This window comes from Cherax quadricarinatus, chromosome 44, assembly GCF_038502225.1.
Source record: "Cherax quadricarinatus isolate ZL_2023a chromosome 44, ASM3850222v1, whole genome shotgun sequence".
Classification (NCBI taxonomy): Eukaryota; Metazoa; Arthropoda; class Malacostraca; order Decapoda; family Parastacidae; genus Cherax; species Cherax quadricarinatus.
In genome coordinates this window covers 23670903-23693802 of record NC_091335.1, presented here as the reverse complement: position 1 = coordinate 23693802, position 22900 = coordinate 23670903, and the positions used below count along the sequence as shown (strand labels likewise).

General features: G+C 38.9%; 1 protein-coding gene across 7 annotated transcripts in view; it reads left to right on the top strand.

Annotated features, from left to right (window-relative positions):
- The window catches only part of LOC128697408 (2-acylglycerol O-acyltransferase 1), a 126793-nt gene that overhangs the window by 72944 nt on the left and 30949 nt on the right, over positions 1 to 22900 (top strand). For 3 of the 7 annotated variants that reach the window (XM_070094197.1, XM_070094198.1, XM_070094199.1), the window contains exons 2-4: positions 17060 to 17594; positions 19619 to 19816; positions 20803 to 20871. In XM_070094197.1, the coding sequence (XP_069950298.1) occupies positions 17060 to 17594; positions 19619 to 19816; positions 20803 to 20871 (802 nt within the window). Of the gene's footprint in view, positions 1 to 893; positions 1023 to 5109; positions 5132 to 16730; positions 16841 to 17059; positions 17595 to 19618; positions 19817 to 20802; positions 20872 to 22900 lie in introns of those variants that run through there. The other 4 variants (XM_053789027.2, XM_053789028.2, XM_070094200.1 and 1 more) reach the window with 3 other exon arrangements.

Below are 22900 nucleotides of genomic sequence, written 5' to 3'. Positions count from 1 at the left end.
TACGAATATATACACAATTTTTATATTTTTACAGTTGTCTTCCATAATAAAATGTGTAAATTACCTAGGATAACCCCAAAAGTCAAAGTGAATCACTTCCATTGGAGTCCTTGCGATGTCTATTGACCTATCTGTTAGATACCCGAAATTCCCCTGCATGATAGTGGCTTCCTTTGTACTTTGCAAATCAAAATTGTAATTATACATTGTAAACTATGCAAAGAAATAAAATCTTTAAACCTTACTGTAAACTCACCACTCCTAAATGTGAAAGAGAAAGCCAATTCACATATACATTTGGAATGGTTATCAATTATTAAGTACACATTTACTGTAAATTAATTGAATGAGAGTACATATAAAATCAGTTTAATAGCATAATACTAATCTAATGGGTGGTGGTCAAAATATTAGAGGCATGTAGTGGATCTAGGTACTGGGCCTCAAAGTTTTGATAGCTAAGCAAGTTAGTAGTAATGAACTATTTATATGTTAATGTCTGGTTACAGTAAGTAGGTACCTGAGTTTTAGTGGACTTAGGGAGCGGCATCCAGGGAATTAAGTATATGTAGGCACAGGTACACATAAGTACAGTTATATATAGTGTAAATTGTTTAGAATAACCCAATAAAAGGTCAGTGACTTATTTCCATTGGAAACCTTGGGATGATACTTAAAGGACCCCAATGAAAATGAACATGTTTATTTCTTTGTAAAGCTTACAATGTGTGATTTACAAATTCTAAAATATTAATTACAAATTAGGCCACTAGCATACCTAGGCGTTTCGGGCATACTAAACCTAATTCTTCCTCTATATTGGCACAATCCCGGATGACGCACTTTAAGGGGATTATCCTGAGTGGCTAACCATCAGAATTAAAAAAAAAATCCTAACAAAATGTAATGTTAGATATTAAAATCGAGTGTTTGTAAGATAGTTTGTGTTAGTGTTGGTGGCAGCGTGGCGGTGTAAACAGTGTTGCAGATGATCATCTCCAACACGCTCATTTATCCTCAAGGTAACTTAATATCCATTTTTTTTATCCCAATACGTCATTTCAACGCGTACACGACGTGTCTCCGAAGATCAGGTGACGTGTTTTAAGTGGTGTGAGTTGGTGCACGTGGGCTTGAGGTTAAATGAGCGAGGTAAATAGTGTTAATGGGGGAGGTGGGGGGATGTCTCCTCTCGTCCCGGGTTAAATTGTGTATAATTTAACACCAGTGTTTGAATGTAACATTTATTTACTTATTGGAGGCTTTGTATTTATAATGCTATTTGTAAAATGTGTAGATAATCTGAATTAAGCTTACATTCTTCTGTAGGTTATCAAAGGTTAAATTAAGAATACTAATTTACTAATGATATAAAGTACTGTTAAGCAGACTTAATGAAGATAAAATACGTAACCAACAGTTAAGTATCTTTATTCTGTTTGTCCCAGTGACCAACAGTTAAGTATCTTTATTTTGTTTGTCCCAGTGACCAACAGTTAGGTACCATTATTCTGTTTGTCCCAGTAACCAACAGTTAGGTATCTTTATTCCGTTTGTCCCAGTGACCAACAGTTAAGTATCTTTATTTTGTTTGTCCCAGTAACCAACAGTTCGGTATCTTTATTCCGTTTGTCCCAGTGACCAACAGTTAAGTATCTTTATTTTGTTTGTCCCAGTGACCAACAGTTAAGTATCTTTATTCTGTTTGTCCCAGTGACCAACAGTTAGGTATCTTTATTCCGTTTGTCCCAGTGACCAACAGTTAGGTATCTTTATTCCGTTTGTCCCATTGACCAACAGTTAGGTATCTTTATTCCGTTTGTCCCAATGACCAACAGTTAGGTGCCTTTATTCTGTCCCAGTAACCAACAGTTAGGTATCTTTTTTCCGTTTGTCCCAATGACCAACAGTTAGGTATCTTTATTCTGCTTGTCCCTTTGACCAACAGTTAGGTACCTTTATTCTGTTTGTCCCAGTAATCAACAGTTAGGTATCTTTATTCCATTTGTCCCAGTAACCAACAGTTAGGTATCTTTATTCCGTTTGTCCCAATCACCAACAGTTAGGTATCTATTCCATTTGTTCTAATGGCCAACAGTTAGGTATATCTCTATTCTTTTTGTCCTGCACCATTAACTCCAGGTAGTCGAATACAGAGGTGACAGACAGACGACAGAAACAGTGGCGAGGTAAAGATGTGATTGTCAAGTATAATAATATCTTTATTTACTACAAGTACTTGTACAAGGTATACAAGCCTAGCAGACATTAATGACATATAGAAAGCCACTTGTTATGCAGAGTATTTCCTGCAGATTATGTCAGTTTTGTCCCAGGATGCGACCCACACCAGTCGACTAACACCCAGGTACCCATTTTACTGATGGGTGAACATAGACAACTGGTGTAAAGAAACACTCCCAATGTTTCTGCCCTGGCTGGGAATCGAACCCAGGCCCTCGCCATGTGAAGCGACAACTTTAGCCACCAGGCCTCGGGGCAAAAGTAAGTTTATTTAGGCACAGATACACATAAGTACAGTTATCATACATAGTATAAATTACCTAGGATAACCCAAGATTCAAAGTAATTTACACTATGTATGATATTTGTACATGTGTGGAAGAAATCACAATAAAATGCATGACTGCAAATATGAAAAAAAATATTAGTGAAAATAGGAAATAAAACCTGAGTGCTTTCATGTGCTTACACACACGTGTAGCTGTGGCTAAATAAACTTGCTTACTAATTACATAAACTACCTCGTCACTGCTTCTGTTGTCTGGATATTAATCAACTTTGTACTCGACTGATGAAGTTACCGTGTAGGGAAAACAGAACAAAGATACCTGTTTATTGGTCATGTATCTTATCTTTATCAAATAAGTTTATTTAGGCATAGGTAGACAAGTATAATTATTATACATAACAACATGTGTAAATTACCTTGGAAAACACAAAAAAGTTAGATTGACATAGTCATTTTCAGGTGGTCACACCCTCAGTATCGAGACATGCACTGCTGTACTGATCACCAGATACCCTCTTATTTGAAGCATGGTAGCCACCTCCTAACAACACTTCCTGCTACACACAAGAAGAAATGGGCTCAGAAGGGATATGTCTGTGCCTACACAAGGCACCCAGTAAATCTCAGAGGCATGCACCTTGTGTAGAGGGTGTAAAACATTGATGTGTATAAAGCTGTGTTTCATGGACTTCCACAGACTGCAACAGTTTTGGGACTGTGACCATTGGGGTGGGGATATTTGCAGTTTTGAACTGGAGCATTGGCACCGCTCTGGCAAGACAGTGATGGTGCAAATGAGGGTGAAAGTGTTTCTTCTTTTTTGGGTCACCCTACCTCAGTGGGAGATGGCTAGCTTGTTGAAAAAAATATATATTAGAACAGTACCTTTGTGAAGCTTTTGGACATATGGTAGGACCCCCGTATTCACGTGGGATGCATTCCAGGGACCTTCCACAGATGCTGAAACTGCGGGTAGTAGCAAACCCTGTACATAAGTCCTATACGTACCTTTTATAAAATTTAATTGAAAAATTATTGACAATAAGTAGAGAATTATTACTTTTTCACTGATGGGAAGTGCTACACAGCTTCTCTTAGGCTTTGAAGAATTTCCACTAACACTATTTTTGCACTTTGAGGCCATTATCAAGCAAGATTAAGGGTTATTTATGGATAACTGAAACCGCGGATACATGACCCCCAGATATGAGGGTCCTACTGTATGTTTTTGTTGTCATGTATGTGTGTTTTGTAAACAATGTACTGATGACACTGTTAGTGTGGGTATTGCATTGTATGAATACAGTGGGTGGCCATACATTTATTGTAAGTTATATGGGCATCATGGGGCATAACAGTTACTGGAAAATGTAAAAAGGATTAGAAAAATCCAGACAACAGTGCAAAAATAATAATAAATTAATAGAGCATACGGCAGTTGCCAAATGTTGCCATCAGCGGGTCAATGACCTTCAGTTTCATGCCTCAATACCGTGGTAATTACAATGGAAAAATCTTTTCTTTTCTCTTATTACCACTGGAGTTTACCTGGAGAGAGTTCCGGGGGTCAATGCCCCCGCGGCCCAGTCTCCTGGTGGATCAGAGCCTGATCAACCAGGCTGTTACTGCTGGCTGCACGCAAACTAACTTACGAGCCACAGCCCGGCTGGTCAGGAACCGACTTTAGGTGCTTGTCCAGTGCCAGCTTGAAGACTGCCAGGGGTCTGTTGGTAATCCCCCTTGAAAAGTTTTTTTTTTTTTTTTTTTTAAGGCCTTGTTTTTAAAGATTTTTTTTTTTTTGGAGTCCCAACAGTGAAAGGGTTAAGGTTGTGTTTTGCCTGTTCTGGAGGCTTTATCAAATCATGATAGGAAAGAAAGTAAGTCTGTTTAGGTACAGGTACACATAAGTACAATTATCATACAAAGTGACATGTGAAAATTAACTAGGATAACCCAAAAGTAGTCAAAGTGACTTATTTCTGTGCAGATGGAACAGTCTTCATTAGATTTCCAATTGCTGTTTGTGTCTTTATCAACTTTAACATAGAGTATTCAATCACAAGCTGATAACTTAGTCTGGCAAAAAATGTCACCATCATAAAGTAAAAATAATACATTATCCACTCTTTAAATATCAAAGTATATAAAGGTTTAAAATGCATTTTAGATTTCTGCCCTTGATTTGTAGCTCCAGAATTTTTGTGTATACTGTAAATGAAAATGTATAAAAATTTATTTTTATTTTCATGAAAATATGTCTTCAAAGGAAAATAAAATATAATTTCAGAGTAAAGTGTAATGCATATTGTACTGTACTTGATAGCACTACTTTATGTACTGTACATTGATAACAAAACTCAACCAGATACAACAAATTTGAAGTGACATGCATGTTACAGAAGCCTCCTTTATAAATAATTTGAGCAAAGTAACAGATTTGTATAAAATGCATACACAGGAGTGCCCAGATTTACAGCGCTTCCCTTTTACAGCATTTCACTAATGCAACGGTCTTCAGTTATACCCATTCTTCATTTATTCAGCCTTCCTACAACAGATGTATTCACCACTCTAAGCTAAGGATGAAAATATCTTAAAGTAAGTAATGTGGTGTACTGTATGTGCATTTTTTAGGCCCAGCTCTATTGCTCACTTAATATATGATATTGCAAACATGTTATCAGGCTTGTATATGCATTTGAAAGTTAAAAAAAAAAAAAAAAGCAGTTTCACTTGACAACTATTTTTGCTTTACAGCAGTAGCCTGGAACCTAACCTGCTGTATGAGCAGGGCCCTCCTGTACAGTATTCCGAAAGTGTAATCTTTGAGAAGATATTGATGGTAGTGATAAGGTGGTAAGAGCACAAGTGAAGTTAACCTTCAGTATACCAGGTCTCATTAAGTACTAGAACAGGAAGATAAAGAGCCTCCACAACCCCCCGATAGTGATATTGTACCTATAATTATCCTTGTCGTGATGTAAGCTTCAAGTAGTTTATTCTCTTTTTATTACTGTTACTGCATAATAATTGTGCACTCTTCATATTAAAGGAATTTTTTTTTTAATATATATTTTAGTACTCTTTTATAGACAATGTGGTTTTGAAAGTCGCTTTGCTAGCCCAAAACTTGCCAGCAAAAATATCCCACTAAAAAGACGACTTAATCACTGGCCAATTTTAGTAAAATATCTTTATAGAGTGTCACCCAAATGTTTACAAAGTTGTATTGCTGTACATATTTGAAAGAAACCTTACTAGAAAATTTTAACAGGCTGCTTCACACCTGTGAATATGGGAGTTCTACTGTACTCTCTCCCATCCTTTTCCTTGTCCTCATATTTGACATACAGAAATGTGTCCTGAAGATACCAGAATTTGCATAACAGTGCCGTCCCTAGAGGACCCTGCAAAATCTCCAAGTGGACATTAACCAAGTCATTAAATGGGCCTTGGAAAACAATATGAATTTCAGTGAAGGCAAATTTCAGTTACTCTTCTATGGAAAACTCGAGGAAATAAAAACCGGATCGGAGTATAAAACAAATTCCAACCACAAAATAGAGCAAAAAACTAATGTAAAGGAAGTGGGAGTGATATTGTCATAGAATCTCACTTTCAAAGATCACAGCAGTATATCTACCACCTCTGCTAGTAAAATGATAGGATTGATAATGAGAACTTTCAAAACTAGGGATGCCAAGCCAGTGATGACTCACTTCAGATTGCTTGTTCTCTCTTGGCTGGAGCATTGCTGTACACTAATGGCCTCTTCCAGGGCAGGCAAAATTGCAGACCTGGAGAATATACAGAGAACTTTCACTGCATGTATAAGTACAATTAAACACCTAAATTACTGGGAACGGTTGAAGTCCCTTGACCTGTATTCCGTGGAACACTGGTGAGAAAGATGCTTGATAATGTACATTAGAAAATCCTAGAGGAACTAGTCCCAGATATGCACACAGAAATCACTCCTATGAAAGAAATAAACTTGGCAGGCAGTGCTACATCCCCCAGTATAAGTAAGTTTATTCAGGTATACACAAATACAGTTACATAGATTATCATACATAGCAGCATATGTATAGAGAACCTAGGAAATCCAAAAAAAAGTCAGACAGTGACTTATTGCCATTGAGTACACTAAGAAAACACATTGTCTGGGGCCCAAGATTTTTCAACTGCCTCCCAACATACATAACGGGGGATTACGAACAGACCCCTGACTGTCGTCAAGAGGGAGCTGGACAAGCACCTAAAGTCGGTACCTGACCAACCAGGCTGTGGTTTGTATGTGGCCATCAGTAGCAGCCTGGTTGATCAGGCCCAATCCATCATGAGGCCTGGTCGTGGACCGGGCTGCAGGTACATTGACTCCTAGAACATCCTCCAAGTACAGTGGTCCCTCAATAATAGTCGGGCTCGATAGTCGTCCTTTTCGGAAATCGTCGCGCTATTTTAGTCCAAACATTGGCTCGCAAATGGTCAGTTGACTCGCTAATCGTCGCTCGTCCTGGACGCGTACTCACGGCTCTGAGCCGCCTTGGTCTCCCTTCCCAGCCAGTGTGCCATTGTTTACCAGTGAGCGACAGTCCCCTCACGTGTTCATACGAAATATTTCATAATGTTCCATTCATTTTAGTGCTTGCAAGTGCTAAATAAGCTACCATGGCTCCAAAGAAAGCTCCTAGTGCCAAGCCTTTGGTAAAGAAGGTGAGAAATACAATTGAATTTAAGAAAAACATCATTGAATAATATGAAAGTGGCGTACGTGTGGCGAACTGGCCAGGAGGTATAACAAATCCCGTACAACCATATCTTCCATCGTGGCCAAGAAAAAGGAAATCAAGGAAGCTGTTGTTGCAAAGGGGGTAAATATGCTGACAAAAATGAGATCACCAGTACTCGAAGAGGTTGAGAAGTTATTATTGGTGTTGATAAACGAGAAGGAGGAAGAGAGATGGAAGAAGGTGCCTTCTTCAGAAATTAAATTAAGGATCAGCCGGGCTGTGGCTCGTATGTTGGTTTGCGTGCAGCCAGCAGCAACAGCCTGGTTGATCAGGCTCTGATCCACCAGGAGGCCTGGTCTCAGACCGGGCCACGGGGGCGTTGACCCCCGGAACTCTCTCCAGGTAAACTCGCTGAGCCCGGCCATGGGCCAGGCTCGTCTGGTCAACCAGGCTGTTGCTGCTGGAGGCCCGCTGCCCCACATATCCATCACAGCCTGGTTGATCTGGCACCTGGTGAAGATACTTGTCTAGTAGGATAGAAAGATTTATGGAGAAACATCACCCTGAGAAGGATGTTGCAAGCCATATCAGCAACTTGTACAGTGACAGAGTCTTGGCCCATTTTAGGGAAGTTTTAAAGAGACGTCAGAAACAGAGCTCTCTGGACACTTTCTTTGCGAGACAGGACTCCAGTGACTCAAGCTGGTCCTAGTGGCATTAAGAAACAAGAGAAAAGTAACCCCAGAAAAGGACTTGGTACCTAAGGTGTTGATGGAAGGGGTTTCCCCTTCCAAACAGTAACTAATCCCATCTCTCCTCCTCCAGTCTTCCATACACTAAGAAGAATTGCCAATAAAGGTAAGTGTTATGCTGTTAATGTTTCATTCATCATGTCCCATTGTATTGTTTATGTACTACATCTATATTTCATGTAAAAAAAATTTTTTGTTTTAATACTTCTGGGTGTCAGGAACAGATTAATTGTATTTACATTATTACTTATGGGGAAAATTGATTTGAAAATAGTCTTTTTTGATAATCATCGCACTTCCAGGAACGGATTAATGATGATAAACGAGGGACCTCTGTACTATACTTATTAAATGACAGTTTGGCAGCTATTTAACATTGCAGTCTTATGGTAAAACAACATAATCTGAAAACTTCCCACTTCATTTTTAACCCTTTGACTGTCGAAGGGCCCAATCCTGAAGTTGCTCCTGGTGTCGCAAAATATTCGAAAAAAAAAATTATTTTTTCTTATGAAATGATAGAGAATCTTTTCCCGATTGTAAAGACACCAAAAAAACGAAATTTGATGGAAAACTGACGGAATTACGCTCTCGCGAAGTTAGCGACTTCGGCGATATTTAAAAATCGGCAATTTCGCCCACTTTGAGCCCTATTTTCAGCTAATTCCGTTATTCCAGTCAACCAAACACATAACTATTTCTTCAGAACTCTATTTTTTCTATCGATTGAGCACAAGAAACTGCCCATTTACCGATTTCAACTACCCAATAACATGGTCAGAAATTTGCAATTTGGCCAATTTCACGAAAATTAAAAAATACGACAATTTCAAAATAAGGTCCAGAATGAACAATGCAGACATTCCTGGCTCTAAAATAAGATTTTCTTTGTTCATCAGTCATGTCTCCAGGTCCCTGTGATATTACTCTTGCTTTTTATTTTGAAATTTTATTCAAACAAAAAATAGAAGATTTACTGTTATGCAGACTACTGCAATACTGTAACAATTGTAAAAATTACATCAACCCATTCATGACTGCGTATTAGAATGGCTATTTGGACATTTATTGGACAATGACATCATTTGTTTACTTTTGAACATCGGCAAAAATCAAACATTTCCTGTACTTTGTGCTCCATTTCCAGGTTCTTTTTATAGTAAAATTAATCAAAATCACCTCCATTTCTATAATATAGTTTCCATTCTATCAAATGAGACCATGAAAACGAGAATACAACCACAAATACTATACGAAAATAGACCACAAAATCGGCATTTTAATTAAAAAAAACGGTCGGAGTTTTTTTTTTCTCATTATGCACTGCGTGCTCCAGGATTTTTTTTATGTGGTGCACACTGACCACACAGACCCATTCTCTCACATGTGGGCCTACTAGCTTTCTCCTGCCTGATTTGAAGCCGCTAGAATTTATGAGTATATATACGTCAAACACGGTACCTCACAAACGTATATATACGGCCGCGACAGTCAAAGGGTTAAAGAAAATACAAACAGTAGTAGGCTAGTAAACAACAATTACCCATAGAAGCACTACTATCCTGTCATGCAAGTGTGAAATTGAAGCCTGTTAAAAATGTTGCATACTAGCAGATTTGCTGGTGCAGTATTTACAATACTTTTTTTTTTTTTTGTCATGAATATACAAGCTAGGTAAATCTTACAAAATTCCACATATGTACATTCAGTATTTACTGTCTTTATCTCCTACATGACTCGCATTAGTCCTATTCTTCCATTATTTCCTTTCCAGTTTAGGAAGACTGATCTGAATCCAAGTTGTGGGGGTGATGATTCTTGGAAGTATTAACAGATACATAATACTGTACTGTAGCTGCAATGCTGTGGCAAATCACAACAAACTCACAGATTAGAAATGTAATCTGGATGACATTAGTGTCTGCCTTAAACCATTGTGAAAGTCTGAGTCCAGTGACTTAACAAAATGACTTGAAATTATCCCAAACTGCTGCTTATTTTCTTGTAGTTATTTGATATTTTCATAAACTTTTGCAATAACTATATATATACAGTGGACCCCCGGTTTTCGGCTGGTGCGGAAATCGGCCTATTCGGAAATCGAGCACTTTTTTCTGTGAAATCCCTCCCCCCTTCCCCCCAGGTTTCATGCATCTGCTCAGAAATCATTGGTACCAGACGCATTCACCAAGGTCGCTCATACATTCGTGACTTACTCTTGGGCACATTAAATGTATTAAGTTAATGTAGATATTTTCATGAATCCATCTATGATATTTTCTTCAAAATTATATAAGAAACACGTTACATAGCATATAAACATAGCCTATAAACATGCAGTGTTTATATGCTATCGAGCGGTGAGTCGGGTGGAGGGTAAACATTGTTTTGTCTGATCGAGCGTTAGAGAAAACTGTGAATCTGGCATCTGGCCCAGTCACTGGCCTTGACACACATTTGTTTACAATTCTCGGCATGAACTATTCATTAATTCTCCCTTTGTTTATGATGGCATCTAAAGGTAGTTGTTAGAAACAAACTCAGTGAACATGGTTTGTCAGTGGTAATAATATGGCTGTGTTCTGCAGTGTAGGTAGCCGGTAGGTGTAGCGCAGAGGGACTACATACATGTACCTACATCTACCGGCTACCTACACTGACTTCCTACAAATAAATACAACTCGCCTCTCGCCCTGCATTAAGACTACAAATATTTTAAGGTAAGTAATGAATGTACTAACCACTGAAGAGCTGCAACACTATAGTTATTCTCTATAAAACTTAATTTTTTGTTAATATTTTTGGGTGTCTGAAATGGATTAATTGGATTTACATTATTTCTTATGGGAAATATTACTTTGGTTTTCTGCCATTTCGGATTTAGGCCGACCTTCTGGAACGGATTAATTACAAAAATTGGGGGTCTACTGTAAGCTCCTTTGTGGTGCTTTTTTTTTTTTAACTTGTTTATACAGTACTGAAAACCCTCTATAATTTTATAGCACTGCAGTTTCATGATAATGCTGTTGATACATGTAAGAAACAAAAAAATTTAAGAATGTTTACATTAAAGCGGTTCTATATTGTGATCCTGTTGAAGAATCCACCTGCACCTCATTCATGCCATCCCATTACCTGTAGAGTTGTTCATCTTAATGTTTTAATGTACCAATCAGCTTTGAACTCTACCCTCTCGACTTGTCATTGCTTATTTACCATGACACTATAGTTAATTATGAAGAGTGAAAGATTAAACAATTTATACAATGTGTGTGTGTGTGTGTGTGTGTGTGTGTATAGGGGGGTGGGAATGGAGGGGGGTACTGTTGCTGCAGACCCCTTTGATATTACTAATTAGTATGTATGGCAAGGGACCACTTGTGATCAATATATCAGTCATCACTCAGCCTTCCATATGTACTGCGCTTTACACATCAGTACGACTGATAAATGTTACTAAGTGTAAAGTAAACTACATACTTTATTAGCAAAGTTAGAATTAGTTTTTTTTTTTTTTTTTTTTTTTATTATCACACTGGCCGATTCCCACCAAGGCAGGGTGGCCCGAAAAAGAAAAACTTTCACCATCATTCACTCCATCACTGTCTTGCCAGAAGGGTGCTTTACACTACAGTTTTTAAACTGCAACATTAACACCCCTCCTTCAGAGTGCAGGCACTGTACTTCCCATCTCCAGGACTCAAGTCCGGCCTGCCGGTTTCCCTGAATCCCTTCATAAATGTTACTTTGCTCACACTCCAACAGCACGTCAAGTATTAAAAACCATTTGTCTCCATTCACTCCTATCAAACACGCTCACGCATGCCTGCTGGAAGTCCAAGCCCCTCGCACACAAAACCTCCTTTACCCCCTCTCTCCAACCTAGGCCGACCCCTACCCCGCCTTCCCTCCACTACAGACTGATACACTCTTGAAGTCATTCTGTTTCGCTCCATTCTCTCTACATGTCCGAACCACCTCAACAACCCTTCCTCAGCCCTCTGGACAACAGTTTTGGTAATCCCGCACCTCCTCCTAACTTCCAAACTACGAATTCTCTGCATTATATTCACGCCACACATTGCTCTCAGACATGACATCTCCACTGCCTCCAGCCTTCTCCTCGCTGCAACATTCATCACCCATGCTTCACACCCATATAAGAGCATTGGTAAAACTATACTCTCATACATTCCCCTCTTTGCCTCCAAGGACAAAGTTCTTTGTCTCCACAGACTCCTAAGTGCACCACTCACTCTTTTCCCCTCATCAGTTCTATGATTCACCTCATCTTTCATAGACCCATCCGCTGACATGTCCACTCCCAAATATCTGAATACGTTCACCTCCTCCATACTCTCTCCCTCCAATCTGATATCCAATCTTTCATCACCTAATCTTTTTGTTATCCTCATAACCTTACTCTTTCCTGTATTCACCTTTAATTTTCTTCTTTTGCACACCCTACCAAATTCATCCACCAATCTCTGCAACTTCTCTTCAGAATCTCCCAAGAGCACAGTATCATCAGCAGAGCAGCTGTGACAACTCCCACTTTGTGTGTGATTCTTTATCTTTTAACTCCATGCCTCTTGCCAAGACCCTCGCATTTACTTCTCTTACAACCCCATCTATAAATATATTAAACAACCACGGTGACATCACACATCCTTGTCTAAGGCCTACTTTTACTGGGAAATAATTTCCCTCTTTCCTACATACTCTAACTTGAGCCTCACTATCCTCGTAAAAACTCTTCACTGCTTTCAGTAACCTACCTCCTACACCATACACTTGCAACATCTGCCACATTACCCCCCTATCCACCCTATCATACGCCTTTTCCAAATCCATAAATGCCACAAAGACCTCTTTAGCCTTATCTAAATACTGTTCACTTGTATGTTTCACTGTAAAGACCTGGTCCCCACACCCCCTACCTTTCCTAAAGCCTCCTTGTTCATCTGCTATCCTATTCTCCGTCTTACTCTTAATTCTTTCAATAATAACTCTACCATACACTTTACCAGGTATACTCAGCAGACTTATCCCCCTATAATTTTTGCACTCTCTTTAGAATTAGTTATCAACATCATAATGTTAGTGATGGTGAATCATTGAAGAGGAGGAGTAGAAGATCTATGCAGCTCAGTAAAATGGGAAAGTTGCATGATGGGTCCTACACAGATGACAGCAAGGAAATGAGTGAGCTACTCAAGTCCCAATATGACTCAGTTTTTAGCAAGCCGCTAACCAGACTGAGAGTCGAAGATCAAAATTCAATTTAAACCAGCAAATAATAGAGCCTACTAGACTGGAGAATACACTAGACCTCATCTTCACTAACAATGATGATCTGATAAGAAATGTCACCATATCAAAAACAATATACTCAAATCACAAAATAATTGAGGTTCAGACATGTATGCGCGGAGCCCCAGACTGACATAATGAGATTAGTCACGAGGGAGCATTCACCAAATTCAACTAAAATAACAAAAACATAAAGTGGGACCAAGTAAACCAAGTCCTAACCGATATAAGCTGGGAAGATATACTAAGCAACACAGAACACAGACCCCAACTTATGCCTAGAACAGATTAACTTGGTGGCACTCGATGTATGCACAAGGCTTATTCCTCTAAGAAAAAGGAGGAGTAGATGTAAAATAGAAAGAGACAGGCGCTCCCTTTACAGGCGACGGAAAAGAATAACAGAGCGGCTAAAAGAGGTCAATATATCTGAAATGCGTAGGGAGACACTGGTCAGAGAAATAGCAAGCATCGAACTTAAGCTAAAGGAATCTTATAGGAGTCAGGAATCGTGGGAAGAACTAAAAGCCATAAATGAAATCGAAAGAAACCCAAAGTATTTCTTCTCCTATGCCAAATCAAAGTCGAGAACAACGTCCAGTATTGGGCCCCTACTTAAACAAGATGGGTCCTACACAGATGACAGCAAGGAAATGAGTGAGCTACTCAGGTCCCAATATGACTCAGTTTTTAGCAAGCCGCTAACCAGACTGAGAGTCGAAGATCAAAATGAATTTTTTATGAGAGAGCCACAGAATTTGGTTAACACAAGCCTATCCGATGTTATCCTGACGCCAAATGACTTCGAACAGGCGATAAATGACATGCCCATGCACTCTGCCCCAGGGCCAGACTCATGGAACTCCGTGTTCATCAAGAACTGCAAGAAGCCCCTATCACGAGCCTTTTCCATCCTATGGAGAGGGAGCATGGACACGGGGGTCATCCCACAGTTACTAAAAGCAACAGACATAGCCCCACTCCACAAAGGGGGCAGTAAAGCAACAGCAAAGAACTACAGACCGATAGCACTAACATCCCATATCATAAAAATCTTTGAAAGGGTCCTAAGAAGCAAGATCACCACCCATCTAGAAACCCATCAGTTACACAACCCAGGGCAACATGGGTTTAGAACAGGTCGCTCCTGTCTGTCTCAACTATTGGATCACTACAACAAAGTCCTAAATGCACTAGAAGATAAAAAGAATGCAGATGTAATATATACAGACTTTGCAAAAGCCTTCGACAAGTGTGACCATGACGTAATAGCGCACAAAATGCGTGCTAAAGGAATAACAGGAAAAGTCGGTCGATGGATCTATAATTTCCTCACTAACAGAACACAGAGAGTAGTCGTCAACAGAGTAAAGTCCGAGGCAGCTACGGTGAAAAGCTCTGTTCCACAAGGCACAGTACTCGCTCCCATCTTGTTCCTCATCCTCATATCCGACATAGACAAGGATGTCAGCCACAGCACCGTGTCTTCCTTTGCAGATGACACCCGAATCTGCATGACAGTGTCTTCCATTGCAGACACTGCAAGGCTCCAGGCGGACATCAACCGAATCTTTCAGTGGGCTGCAGAAAACAATATGAAGTTCAATGATGAGAAATTTCAATTACTCAGATATGGTAAACACGAGGAAATTAAATCATCAGAGTACAAAACAAATTCTGGCCACAAAATAGAGCGAAACACCAACGTCAAAGACCTGGGAGTGAGCATGTTGGAGGATCTCACCTTCAAGGACCATAACATTGTATCAATCGCATCTGCTAGCAAAATGACAGGATGGATAATGAGAACCTTCAAAACTAGGGAGGCCAAGCACATGATGACACTCTTCAGGTCACTTGTTCTATCTAGGCTGGAATATTGCTGCACACTAACAGCACCTTTCAAGGCAGGTGAAATTCCTGACCTAGAAAATGTACAGAGAACCTTCACGGCGCGCATAACAGAGATAAAACACCTCAATTACTGGGAGCGCTTGAGGTTCCTGAACCTGTATTCCCTGGAACACAGGCGGGAGAGATGCATGATTATATACACCTGGAAAATCCTAGAGGGACTAGTACCGAACTTGCACACGAAAATCACTCACTACGAAAGCAAAAGACTTGGCAGACGATGCATCATCCCCCCAATGAAGAGCAGGGGTGTCACTAGCACGTTAAGAGACCATACAATAAGTGTCAGGGGCCCGAGACTGTTCAACTGCCTCCCAGCATACATAAGGGGGATTACCAACAGACCCCTGGCAGTCTTCAAGCTGGCACTGGACAAGCACGTAAAGTCGGTTCCTGACCAGCCGGGCTGTGGCTCGTACGTTGGTTTGCGTGCAGCCAGCAGCAACAGCCTGGTTGATCAGGCTCTGATCCACCAGGAGGCCTGGTCACAGACCGGGCCGCGGGGGCGTTGACCCCCGGAACTCTCTCCAGGTAAACTCCAGGTAAATAACCAGGAAGGCTAAAAATTATTTTGAAAATGTGTATGAATTGACTGGTAAGCATTCAAAGGAAGATAAGGTTGGTTCATGAGGAGTCAAAGCCTTAATTTGAAGTGGAATTCTTTAATCAGTGTAAAGAAGCAAGACCAGTCAAAATGTGAAGAAAGTTTTACAGCATTGTTCTACAGTGTCAGTTTAAAAAAAATTCTGTTATTCATTTTTTCATATAGAGGAGCTCCCCAATGTATTTTAGGATCTAATTACAGTTTTACAGCCACTAAGCTGCAATACATACTATTGTTTTTTGTACAAATAAATTGATTCCTAGTTGAAAAACTGGGACTGCAACTCATCATTAAGGCATGGAGGGTGCCAGATAAGACATTTTATTCACATGTGTGATTTTTAATGTCGGATATGATACAGTATTAAATGGAGTGCATAGCTATGGGCTTTCTGCATGCACAACTATGTCACTGATCTTTGCATAAACATTGCATATCATGATTAAATAAAATTTTTATTATTATTCTTACTGGACAGTAGTAAAGTACTGTACTGTAAATGTTGGTTAAAAAAAAAAGGGCAGCAATGCAATTTTGGTAAATATTGATGTTTTTAAATCTATATTTTTGGTTACCGTTGTAGTATGTATTTGATAGTCCTAAAACTGAAGAGCTACTTTTTTTATTCCCTTTCTCTAAACCTTTGTTGTTTTAGTTTACAGTATAATTTGAGGGGTAAATTATTTGGAGCAGAAAACCTAATGTCAGATATATTGTCTTAATTGCAATATTTTTCTCAGTTAATATTGTAAGGGGTGTGTAGAAAGTGAGATTAATGTTAATACAGTATTATCAGTTAGAGAGAGGCAGTACCACAAGTTTATCTAAGAATTTTATATCTAATCACAAAGTCAGATAATTCATGAGCATCATCTTGTAATCAAGTGATGTATTAGTCTGAGAGAGATAGCCACTGGACCAGTGTCTTGTTGCTGTGGAATATCTAAAAATACGAACATTTGGGTTAAAAGCATCTGCACTTACAAACAAGGTTCCTAAGATATAAGAGTATTTAAAATGTGCTATTATGAGCATATATGACCCATAACCATTTATTGTATTGCTGCTGATTTCTATAGGAAAATAGGTTATAAGTTTCATACCTTTTGTTTGAAAATAGGTACACTGATTGGAACATACTGTACATTCCTGCATTCACAATAGCCATAAATTAGCAGCAGTTTGAATTTTGACCAATTTTACCTTGCAGGGGCAGGTCTGCCAACAGTAACAATGAATGCAGAGGTCAATGGCAGTGGGACATCTCATCCTGGCATCAATCTCCCACTTCTGATTGACAAGTTTACAGCTGATGCTTCAACAGGCAGTCAGAAAGTCGAGGAAGTTTCGGTAACCAGCCAGAAACATGAGCTTTCTGCAAAGTTTCAAAAAATTGAAGATATTGTACCAAGTAGTAAGACTGTGTTGGACATCACCTCAAACAGTCAGAAAGATATAGATATTTCTTTAAATAATAAAAATAAAGATATTTTTGCAGACCCTCAGAAAATTGAAGTCTTATTGTGTGATAGAGAGAGCCAGACCGAACTCATTGGAAGTAAATTTAAAGAAATTGTTGAGCAGGAAGGAAAAAAGGAAAAAACTAAATTAGAGGCAAATGAAGACTCAAAGTTTAAAGATAAGTTGACAGAAGAGGAGGAGGAAAATCTGAAGAAATACAACAGGAGGATTCCAGAAGAACGGTCTACCTTACAGAAGGATAAGATAGAGGAGCATTTTGACAAGTATGTAGAGTATTTTTTGTGTGTGTTTGTGTTAGAAGTTAAGCTTCATTAATTTTGTATTTCTTTGTAAATTTGTATTACAGTAAACCCTCCATATAACATGGAGGGTTTACAGTAATACAAAAACTCCAGGATCACTCGATTTGGAAATAGTTGACAGTCTGTTGGCTACAGAATTGTCGCCTATTGTTAGTCACGACAAAAGTCTCTCTTCTCTATCCACCACAACTGCCATTACTGGCCATGCGCTTTCCCCAATTAGTCCATTATATGAAGGGTTTACTGTAATTAAGTAGAATTATTAAATATCTTTTTAAGGTTTGCACTGTATGTTGCACTGCCCTGTATATAGTGAAGTTAGATTTGTAAATACAATATATACAGTACAGTGGTACCCCGAGTTTCAACCATAATTCGTTCCAGAAGGCTGTTCGAGTGCCGTTACTGAATGAATTTGTTCCCATAAGGAATAATATAAATTAGATTAGCCCATTTCAGACCCCCAAAAATACACTTACAATAATACACTTGTAATAAAGTTGGTAGAATTACCGACAATATGTAAAGTAAAAGGACACAAGTGCAACTAATGTGACATTTTATTGTGGCAACGTTTCGCTCTCCAGGAGCTTTGTCTAGCCGTTTGTAACGGCTTGACAAAGCTCCTGGAGAGCGAAACGTTGCCACAATAAAATGTCACATTAGTTGCACTTGTGTCCTTTTACTTTACAATAATACACTTACATAATTGTTCGAGTTGGGAGCTGTACAAAACTCGGGGTACCACTGTATAAGCTTTTCTTCGAGTACATATTATTAAAACATTCTGAAACTGTCCTGTTTTCTTCTTTGTTATATTGAATGTGTCAAATTTTAATACTAGCCACCATATTTTACATTTTATCCAGTTCAGAATTCATTTTGGTTCTTTTAAGCTAAATTTGATATGCTGATCACAAATCTGAGCTTTATTCTCTATCATGTAAGGTTTTTCAAAATCTTATGATCAATATTTTGGCTATTTAAGGTTAAAGAATTGCATGATATAGTATGTAACCTGACAATCATAGGTATTATACTATGCATAGATATTGGTGCATGCAATGATAGAAACTGACCTTTCTTAATGTAAATTCATTTTATATATATGCATAACAAAAATAACCAATTTTTATAGTCATACAAGCATATTTTCATCATGGGTTTCAGGCTTTTTTTTTTGCTTGTGGTTAGTATGTATCTCCTGCACCAGTGTCTAGCAACAGTCGGCCATCAAACTGATCATCAGGTTTCCCTAATATCTCTTCTTCATAATGGCTATGTCTTGATGAAATCATTCACCATGTGGTTCAATTTCAGAAACTGTATGTGTTAAAGCAAAACTAAGTTCGGATTTGAATTCAGCATTCACAAACTGTGGCAAGCTGCCGGCACCAAAATTAGTTAGAAACTCGTGTTGTTGAACGTGAACTGAAGCCATTGTTGGCCAGTGTAATTATCCTGCTCATGATTTCACAGCCAGTGGAGGTGTCTTGTTTGAGAGCTGTGTGTGGTATGAACATTATGTAGAGGAGATTCGGAACGAAAATACTAAGAGACGGTTTGGGGTCGCCAAGTGTATAATTCAGATAGCTGAGGTTTGGGCATTTAGAGACAGAGAATGATAGGATGATGAAGAAAGTGCATAAATCTAGGGTGGAATGTAGGAGAGGTAGGGGTCATCCCAGGAGTGGTAAGAGGGAGTAAATCAGGCTTTGTGTTTGAGAGGCCTGAACATCCAGCAGGTTTACATGTATGTACTTGTTGGATAAAAGCAAATTGAGCAAAGTGGTTTTTAATTTACATGTAGGTGTGAGAGCAAGGTAACATAATATACTGTAGATTTACGTTTACATCATATATGGTATGCTGTGCTTGAAACATTGTAAATAAATTATGATAAAGGTACAAATATCATAATTATGATTAAGGTATAAATATCATGGATTTATATTTGACAATCCTTTGCATTGATTATTTAACAGGTTGCCCTGGGTGTTTGGAGCACTAGGTCGTGTTCTTAATTTGGGTATTACCTATGGACCGCAGTTTGCTCCTCTCAACATTCCCCTCAATCGGAGGTTGCAGACATTTGCTGTTCTCTTTTGGATGTCAACATTCCTCTTCATGGGGGCCGGTTCCCTGTTCTTTCTTTTATACCTCTTCTTCTATACCAAATATTGGTAAGTAATGATAATGTTTCTTCCAGCTTGTATGTTGAAATTTTTTAATTTCAATTCTGCTTTTCAGTAGTAAAATGTAAATATGTAATAGAAATGTTGTAGTGGCAATTTAATATCACTTGAGGCAAATATGTGTAACATGCATGGGCAGAGCTACAGTATTTCCACTTCACAGTAATGTGATCTGTATTATAGTACAATATATTTACTGCTATTAATTACTCCAACTAGCACTCTTAATAATTCTGATAATGCTTCAGTACTTCAGAAAATAGCAGTTAGTTATCCTTTGTGTATTTGATACATTCCTCAAAAAAGTGTCACTTAGACTTTGCACTAAATTAAACCCTCCTATAGTCTTCCATCTTATAATCAGATTCATTCAGGAATGAAAATTCCAGTACAGGGCATTCAATTTACAAACCAGTTGCATTACCAAGGTTTCAATTTGTTTTTTTTAAAATGGTATTACAAAGGTTGGTTATGTTTCACACAGGTTAATATTGCATATTGCCAGTCATAAACAATAAATTGGCTCATAAGTGTAGATGTTTGCAACTGAAGTCTTCTGTATACAGTGAAACCATAATCAAAAGGGTTACATTCCTGAAAACCCTGGCACCATGAATGAATCTGCAATAGGTATTATAATTTTTTTTAAATTAGAGGGTGGGTACAGATGCACCTGTAAAGAGTGAAAGTAATGCAAGGGATGACAGAGATGAAAGTTAAAAGAAACAACACTGAAATCAAAATAATCATCCAAAAAATTATTATTTGTATCTGACTTATTAGAGGTGGTTGCCAGGGTAGTGTTGGAGGTAGTGGATATTTTGGATGAGGATTGTAGGAATGCAAGTAGAAATGCAGCTTTCACTTCTTGAATTTTAGGTTCATGTCAAATTTTAATATTTATGCTTAGTTACCTTCCTTCTTGTGATTCTTTAATGGAAATGTCATGAACTAAATCACTATAAACATTACAGGTGGGTTACTCTCTGCTACTTAACATGGTTTATTGGAGATCGCACCATTTGCAACAGGGGTGGCAGGAGGTGAGTGTTGAAACGTTATTTGGCCAGAGATCTACTAGTATGCATTACAGAATAAAGGAGAATTAGTGTACCTTGTCTGTGTTGAGAGGAAGCTTCATTAAGTTAAATACAGTTCTAATATCTCCATGGGGAAGTGGAACAGAATTCTTCCTCCATAAGCCATGCGTGTCATAAGAGGCAGCTAAAATGCCGGGAGCAAGGGGCCAGTAACCCCTTCTTTATATATTACTAAACTGAAAAAGAGAAACTTTCATTTTTCTTTTTGGGCCACCCTGCCTTGGTGGGATACAGCCAGTTTGTTGAAAGAAGAAGAATTTTAATATTTCTTAGATACTTAATAAAATATATTTTTATTTATTATCACACTGCCCGATTCCCACCAAGGCAGGGTGGCCCGAAAAAGAAAAACTTTCACCATCATTCACTCCATCACTGTCTTGCCAGAAGGGTGCTTTACACTACAGTTTTTAAACTGCAACATTAACACCCCTCCTTCAGAGTGCAGGCACTGTACTTCCCATCTCCAGGACTCGAGTCCGGCCTGCCGGTTTCCCTGAATCCCTTCGTAAATGTTACTTTGCTCACACTCCAACAGCACGTCAAGTGTTAAAAACCATTTGTCTCTATTCACTCCTATCAAACATGCTCACGCATGCCCGCTGGAAGTCCAAGCCCCTCGCACACAAAACCTCCTTTACCCCCTCCCTCCAACCTTTCCTAGGCCGACCCCTACCCCGCCTTCCTTCCACTACAGACTGATACACTCTTGAAGTCACTCTGTTTCGCTCCAATCTCTCTACATGTCCGAACCACCTCAACAACCCTTCCTCAGCCCTCTGGACAACAGTTTTGGTAATCCCGCACCTCCTCCTAACTTCCAAACTACGAATTCTCTGCATTATATTCACACCACACATTGCCCTCAAACATGACATCTCCACTGCCTCCAGCCTTCTCCTCGCTGCAACATTCATCACCCATGCTTCACACCCATATAAGAGCGATGGTAAAACTATACTCTCATACATTCCCCTCTTTGCCTCCAAGGACAAAGTTCTTTGTCTCCACAGACTCCTAAGTGCACCACTCACCCTTTTCCCCTTATCAATTCTATGATTCACCTCATCTTTCATAGACCCATCCGCTGACACGTCCACTCCCAAATATCTGAATACATTCACCTCCTCCATTCTCTCTCCCTCCAATCTGATATCCAATCTTTCATCACCTAATCTTTTTGTTATCCTCATAACCTTACTCTTTCCTGTATTCACTTTTAATTTTCTTCTTTTGCACACCCTACCAAATTCATCCACCAATCTCTGCAACTTCTCTTCAGAATCTCCCAAGAGCACAGTGTCATCAGCAAAGAGCAACTGTGACAACTCCCACTTTGTGTGATTCTTTATCTTTTAACTCCACGCCTCTTGCCAAGACCCTCGCATTTACTTCTCTTACAACCCCATCTTTAAATATATTAAACAACCACGGTGACATCACACATCCTTGTCTAAGGCCTACTTTTACTTGGAAATAATTTCCCTCTTTCCTACATACCCTAACTTGAGCCTCACTATCCTCGTAAAAACTCTTCACTGCTTTCAGTAACCTACCTCCTACACCATACATCTGCCACATTGCCCCCTATCCACCCTGTCATACGCCTTTTCCAAATCCATAAATGCCACAAAGACCTCTTTAGCCTTATCTAAATACTGTTCACTTGTATGTTTCACTGTAAACACCTGGTCCACACACCCCCTACCTTTCCTAAAGCCTCCTTGTTCATCTGCTATCCTATTCTCCGTCTTACTCTTAATTCTTTCAACAATAACTCTACCATACACTTTACCAGGTATACTCAACAGACTTATCCCCCTATAATTTTTGCACTCTCTTTTGTCCCCTTTGCCTTTATACAAAGGAACTATGCATGCTCTCTGCCAATCCCTAGGTACCTTACCCTCTTCCATACATTTATTAAATAATTGCACCAACCACTCCAAAACTATATCCCCACCTGCTTTTA